The sequence below is a fragment of the Grammomys surdaster genome, unplaced genomic scaffold (assembly GCF_004785775.1).
Source record: "Grammomys surdaster isolate TR1022 unplaced genomic scaffold, NIH_TR_1.0 181, whole genome shotgun sequence".
In the NCBI taxonomy this organism is placed as follows: Eukaryota; Metazoa; Chordata; class Mammalia; order Rodentia; family Muridae; genus Grammomys; species Grammomys surdaster.
Window position 1 is genome coordinate 2,985,047 of NW_021604626.1, and position 7,453 is coordinate 2,992,499.

The following is a 7,453-nucleotide window of genomic DNA, read 5'->3' on the forward strand; positions in this document are numbered from 1 at the left end:
TTGAAGCCTAGGCCTCGCGGTTATACAAACCTTTGGGGCAGGTGACAAAACAAAAACAAAAGCCAAGGAGTTTCCTGTCTGTGGCTCCCACACGGGAACATTCTTGGTTCTCACACCTTGCAAACTCACTCTTGGGAAACTCAGGGGAAAAGGCAGGCGGAGTTCTAGCCACCAAGGAGAGAGAGGGACTGAGCTCTTTCGCAGACTTGGGTAAGCACGGGGCGGAGCCGCGGGAGCATCCTTGAGCAGCCATCGCGGAGCATGATGGGAAAATCCTCCTTCCCTTGGACATGGCGCGCACCTGCCTGGCAGCCCCAGCCGGCTCCAGCACCGCGCTGTGCGGGTCCGTGCTGTTCAGGGTCTGCCGCGGTTTGGGCGGCGGGGGCGGGGGTGGGGGCGCGACTGGAGCACACCTATACGCATCGGTGTACTGAGCCCCAGGGTGCTGAGCTTAGGGTGCTGAGCCCCAGGGTGCGCGCGGATCCTGCCCGACTCTGCGGGCATGGCGTCCCAGGTGCTGCAGCTGCTCAGGCAGGGCGTGTGGGCCGCGCTCACAGGGGGCTGGTACCACGATCCGGAGCATAGCAAATTCACTAACAGCTGCCACCTCTACCTGTGGCTGTTCCTGCTCCTGCTGCCACTGGCGCTGCACCTGGTGAGTCCCCAGCTTAGGGATGGATGGTGGGGGGGAGAGGAAAAGGAGGAGAAACAGGAAGCGGAAAGGAAAATTAACAGAAGAGAAGGAAGGGGAGAGAAGGAAGGAGATGGGAAGAACTAACTAGGAAGTAAGGTTATGAAAGAAAAGGGGAGGGGGAGCCACAGACGAGGCCCAGGATGGGAAGGGGACAGTGACTTTTGAGAAGTAGGGACTGAAGAATAAGGGAGAGGGGCTGGGGACAGCAGTCCTGCAGGGCACAGGGGAGTCACAGGAAGGGGGAAAAGTATGTAGGACTTCGGGGACTGTGAGCTCATTAAGAATTGATGCAGGCTGCCTGGATGAGTCAGGCTCTGCTGTCAGAACGGTTGAGACTGGCTTGTGGGTACCAACCCTAGGCCTCATGGTTCCGGATGATATCAGCTATAACATGTCATGTTCGGTCTCAATGTAAAGGCAATATGAATCCCCCCCGACCCCCTGCCCCGGGCGACCTGATTTCGGTTGTTAGTCGTTTTTTCTACTCTTCCTGTTTTGCTTTAGGCAGGTAAATTCCACCACCAATCGCTCTGCAGTTTCTACACCACGGTGTAGAGAAGTCTGAAAAAAAATACAGGAGTGGATAAATGTCATGTTCATATGCTGGAGCAATGTGGCAACTCCTACTCTGGGATGGCCACCATTGCGGGAGAGGGGTAGTGAATGCTTGCTGATGGATACCTATGACCTTCATAGGTCAGTTAAACATACAGATAGCTCAAGGCATGATGAAGCTCTCTTCAAAAGCTGCCTGCCAGTGAGGAGAAGAGCCGACTGTGAAATGCCTGTGAAGGACCTTGCCCCTAGAACAGTACGTGGTCATGTTCTCCTCCACAAAATCTTCAATGAGTTTTCATGGCTGACAGATCCTGAATTTGGCATTTGAGAGATCCCTGGTGGCTTGGCACCCCTAGACCCTGCCTCTTTTGTTTCTGGCAGTTTGTCCAGGGCTGTGGTTCTGAGGGCAGGCTGCCTCAGTTAAAATCTGGACCCAGCTTTTCCCAGTTCCGGGACCTTGGAAGAAGTTAGCTGACTTTGACTTTTTACTTTCCTCAGCTGTAGAACAAGAGGTGTGTGTGTGTGTGTGTGTGCGTGTGTGTGTGTACTTGAAACAGAGAGGTCAGAAGACAATGTGGCAGGAGTTCCACTGTGTGGACTCCATGGATCAAAATGAGGTCATCAAGGGTTGGTGGCAGGCGCCTTTACTCACTGAGCTATCTTACTGGCCTCTAGAACCAGTTTGTGTGAGCAGTGGAGCTCAACGAGACAGTGTGTATGAATATGAAGTCTTCTTCGGGACAGTCTGGCTTGGACCTGGACTTATCATCTTATTAGACTGACATTGGACCTACCTAGACCTTAGTTTTCTAAGTGGGGGCCTCTCCAGAGAGTGGTGGTGGCCCATGTGTATGGCCACCCGGTCTCCTGGTTGTGATCTCAAAGAAGAGAAGGAGACAGATGGACCATGAGGTCAGGGGGGGGTCTCCCAACCCAGGGAAAGACTCCAAAGTGAGTAGGTCAGGGTGTCTGCCCACTGTTGAAAGAAAAGAGGTGAGTTTGTTATGTAATAGGGAGGGTTGTAGGGCATATTGAGGGAAGTTGTCTGGGATAGACATTCTCGGACTTATTAACCACTAGGAGTCTGAGTTCAACTCTCAGTAAAGAAACAAACGAACAAACAAAAAAACCAAAAAAACACTTAAACACAACTAGAAGCTTGAGATAGAAGATAAATTACTTTCTATCCCCAAGGATTTTGTTTTGTTTTGTTTTTGTTTGCTACTGTTTTTGTGTTTTGAGACAGAGTTTCATATAGCCCAAGCTATCCTTAAGCTTCTGAACCTCCTGCCTCTCTTTCTTCGTACAAACGCCCCTGGCTTCCGGTTGTTGTTTTGAGGGGAAAAAGTCTAAGGTTCAGAAAAGTTGCAAGACTTGTACAAAGGGTGTTACACTATGTTCACTAGATAAAACAATTCTTAGTGTTTTATCATGTGTATTAATTACCATCCTTGTTGCTGTGGCAGCATACCCACCAAAAGCAGCGTAGAACAGGAAGGTTTACTTAGGCTCACAGTTGGAGGGTGCAGTCCATCGTGACAGGAGAGACCTGAAAGTAGAAGTGTGAGGCCCGCTGGTCATGTTATCCATTCAGTCAGGAGGCAGAGAGAGGAGAATACTGGTGCTTAGCTCACCAAATCCTTTTTATTCAGTATGGGACCCAGCACATAGGGTTGGGCGGTGCACATTTAGGATGGATTCTCCAACTTCAAGTACCCAGTCTGGAACGTCCCTCTCAGGCGTGCCCAGAGGCTTGCCTTGTATGTGACTCTAGATCCCGTGAAATTGACAGGATTCGCCATCACAAGCCTCACCCATCTACCTCACCGCCTTCTTTATGTATTAATATATACTTGGTGTAGTATTTCAAAATAAGTGATGGGCCACAAGACGCTGCCCGCATCATGACAGTGCTGTGTATCTTGAGAGGGCTGATAGTTACTCCAGAGGGCCCTCAACCCCTTTGGCTTCCGTAGCATTTAAAATCATTTTATAGAATTTATAACATTTATAGAATGTTTCTTAACTTTCATTTCTGTTTCCTGGGATGACGTGTGTGACTAGGGGTTTGGGAAGGTGATACCAAACAAGGCTGTGACCTTGTGCATCGCATCAGAGGGACATGGCATACTCTCCCACCCCTGTGTCCATTAATGCTGTGTTGACTGTGGTCACCGGTCAGGGCAGAGCCTGCCCAGTTTCTGAGTTGTGAAGTACATATTCTCTTTCTGCATTTAGCAATAGGTGAATTGAAGACTACACAGATTTCATCCCCAGCAAGTTTTAAACTCAGTGGCTGTCGTATTCTGGTTTAAAATACTTACCACCATGGCACTTAAGAAATTGACTTTGCATCTCTGTTCTTCCAGGCTTTCTCAGTTGGTATCATTCTTCTTACGGAGGTGTTCCTTTACCTTGCTCCCTCTAGGTGTGTTCTGTCTGTTATAGTTGACGCCATTTTGTGTGTCTGTGTGTGTGGGTCTGTGTGATATGTGCTTGTGAACCATGAATGTGTAGAGGACACATTGCGGTCTGCGGTGTCCTCTTCAATTGCTCTCTGATTTAGAACCTGGAGTCCCTAAACCACCAACCAAAGAGTACACATTGTGGGGGGGGGAACCCATGGCTCCAGCTGGATGTGTAGCAGAGGATGGCCTTATCTGGCATCACTGGGAGGGGAGGCCTTGCATCCTGTGGAGGCTCAATGACCCAGGGCAGGGAAATGTTAGGGCAGTGAGGCAGGAGTGGGGGGGGGGGGCGGGGGGGCCCCCTCATAGAGTCAGGGGGAGGGGGGGGGGTTAGGGGTTTGTGGAGGGGAAACTGGGAAGGGGGATAACATTTGAGATGTAAATAAATAAAATAACCAATAATAATAATAAAAGAATATGGAGTTCCCCAATCCTACTAGACTGGTTGGCCAGGAATCTTTCCATCTCTACCTCCCCAGATGTGGGATTGCAAGCATATACTGCCACACATGCTTTTGACATGGGTACTAGGGGTTGCTCGGGTCCTCATGGTTAGGTGGCAGGCACCTCCAATCCATCCCCCTCAGAATTCCTTTGATGTATAGTTGTAATCAGTCATTTGTCCCTGGCTTGTTACTCTACGTGGATGGAGACTCTCAGTACTAAAGGAGATGCAATTTGGTCACCGGAATCCTGGGTTCTCGGGGGGGCCCAAGCTGTGGGCTGGGAGACCCAGAAGCTCACAGCTCAAGCTCTGAGAGCAGAACCCTATTACTCCAGGCCAGAAGTTCAAAACCTTCCTAATGCTGTGACCCTTTAATACGGTTCCTCGTGTTGTGATGACGTCCCCAACCACAGAAGTATCTTTGTTGCTACTTGATAACTTTTATGAATCATATTGTAAATATCTGTGCTTTCCGATGGTCTTCATCAAGCTCTATAAAAGGGTCTGTCCATTCCCCAGAGGGGTCATGTCCCACAAGTTGAGAACCACACTCTTTAGCAGCCAGACACTTCTGGGCATTAGTGGTCCTGGCATCTCAGCAGCTCTTGCAAGCCTCAGCTTCCCGCAGCAGTGAGCAGCAGCAGATGGTATCTACTTGTGTTGCAGCTTCTGAACACACCTCCAGTGTGATGGTTTGTATGTGCTTGGCCCAGGAGTGGCACTATGGAGGCGTGGCCTTGTTGGAGTAGGTGTGTCACTGTGAGCATGGGCTTTAAGTACCCTAATCCTAGCTGCCTGGAAGTGAGTCTTCCACGAGCAGCCTTCAGATGAAGAGGTAGAACTCTCAGCTCCCCCTGCATAGATGCTGCCCTTCTCTCACTTTGATGATAGTGGACTGAACTTCTGAACCTGTAAACCAGCCCCAATTAAATGTTGTCCTTTGTAAGACTTGCCTTGGTCATGGTATCTGTTCACAGCAGTAAAACCCTAACGAAGACATCCAGTATTGGGCTGCTCAGCTGATACAAGGATGAGAGCTCTGGCTCTTGGGCATTCTGCTCTTGGCCAGCAGCTAGCATTAAAGTTCTCAGGCCTCTGGTGTCGGAAATCCTCAGTCCTTCAGGCTTGAGGCTTCTTGCCTCAGTTCCTCACCGTCTTCTCCCTCCCTCCCTCCCTCCCTCCCTCCCTCCCTCCCTCCCTCCTTCCCTCCTTCCCTCCTTCCTGTCATCGTCTTCTACCGTGAGAGTCACCCTCTAGTATCCCTCATACCTCAGAATCGAAAAACAAATTATAGAGCATTAAATCAAACAACAATGGCTTCAGCTCACTTATGGCTATTGATTTGTCTTAAATATAGAAAAGAAATATAGACTTTTTGGTTTTGAGAGCTATTAAGACTCTTCTAGTCCTTTAATTCTCTGATGTAAAGGTTTATCTTGATATATATATATATATATACATATATATATATATATATATATATATCCCAAATCTTTACCATCTCAGAAGAAAAGGCAGATGGAAGATGGGGAGGAGGCTCAGCAATTGCAGTACCAGAAGAGCAAGTGTGAATTTGGATCTTCAGAATCCACATAGAATATCAGGTCGGTGACCAACCCACCAGAAATCCCAGCCTCAGAAAGCAGAGATGGGGCATCCTTCTAGGGAGCTGGTTAAGTGAGACTCGCCATGTGGGTGAGCTCTGGATTTGATTGAGAGACCCTGTCGGTGAGCTCTGGGTTTGATTGAGAGACCCTGCCTCAGTGAATAAGGTGGGCGAGTAAGGGGTGGTGATTTCTGATCTCAGCCTCAGGTTTCCACATGCACATTCATCTATGCCCATAATAAGCACCCCACACGTGCCACCATGCATACCAAACATGCATACAGCCATGCATACACTGTATCCACATATGAAAAGTGGGACGAGGGGAAGAAAAATGGAAGAAAGCTAAAACACAGTCCGTTACCTTTTTCTTCTGTTATTTCTAAAAGAAAGACTACACCAAGGTATTTAATAGCCAGGGAAGAAGGAAAATGTCTGCCATAAGAAATATCCCCCAAGGAATCCTGCTGGAAAACAGCTTTTACCAGAAAATGTTTGCTGTGATTTGTTATGTGAAGTGTCACCCACAGGCTCACCTGTTTGAGCACATGCTACCTAGCTAGTAGTTCTGACTGGGAAGATTGTGGAACCTTTGGGAAATGAAGCCTCACTGAAGGAAGTGGTTCCTTGAGGGTGGGACTTGAGGTTATATAGCCCAGTCCCACTTCCTGTCCACTCTCTGCTTCCTGTTTCATCAAGATTTGAAGAGGTTTGGAGTCCCACCGGCATACTTCCCTGCCTGCTCCCATGCTTTCCCCGTCACACTGGGCCATGTCCCTTTAAAGTGTGAGCCAAAAGGACCCCCCTCCCTTAAGTTGCTTCTTGTCAGACATTTGTCACACAGTGAGAAAAGTCACTGACTTGTTCCACAGTTTTTAATGTATGGGTCCATCTGACCCACCGTACCAGCTAAGTAAAAACATTTGCTCTGAAGTTCCTTGTTACATTTTTCAACTGTATCTGACTTTATTACCTGAATTGTTAACAGTATCTATGGTTTGGAGACCAGCTAATAAGTAGTAGTAAATCCAGGTGTAGTTTTAAAGACAAAGGGTGGGTGGTAGCAGCAAGAATGGTGGTAGAAATTAAAGACACTAGCATCCCAGGGCTTGCTGGGCACCCAGAATCCTCCCGGCTCTGCCTTCTTAGCACTGGTGTTATCAGCGGAGGCCACTGTGCCTGGCTTTTTCTCTTGGGTTCCAGAGATTGAACTCTGATCTTCGTGTTTGTGTGGTGAGCATTTTATAGGCTGAGCCAACTCTCCTGACTCAGTAGGTTTTTTATTTTTCCTTTTTCTCTCAGTGCTGGGGATTGAGTTTAGGGCTCCACGGAGGCAAGTGCTCTACCACTGAGCTGTGCTCCCTGCCCTGTTTTATTTAACTCATGCACTGACAGCAACACTGATGAACCATAGAATGATTCATACACCGTGTAAAGGTTGAATCCTGCTACTTCTTGTAACCTCTTCAGTAATCCTAAAGTCAGTAATAAAACATTCAGATATAAAAATCAAAGAGGTTAGCAGGAACACTGGTCATCCAAGTCACTGATGAGAACTCGAGAAGCAAAAAAGACCAAAGGTAAATAGGTAATATAACTCTTTGCTGTTGAGATTCTAACCAGAAAATGTCCCCAAGCCAGAAGCACTTGATGTTTTCCCTGACTTATGTGCAATTAACAGC

General features: G+C 48.1%; 1 protein-coding gene across 1 annotated transcript in view; it reads left to right on the forward strand.

Moving 5' to 3' along the window:
• Positions 1-266: 266 nt before the first annotated feature.
• Pcnx2 (pecanex 2) overlaps positions 267-7,453 on the forward strand; it is a 142,365-nt gene continuing 135,178 nt past the window's right edge. Inside the window, exon 1 of the mRNA XM_028767767.1 lies at positions 267-655. Coding sequence (XP_028623600.1) covers positions 503-655 — 153 coding nt within the window. The 5' untranslated portion in view covers positions 267-502. The remainder of the gene's footprint in view (positions 656-7,453) is intronic.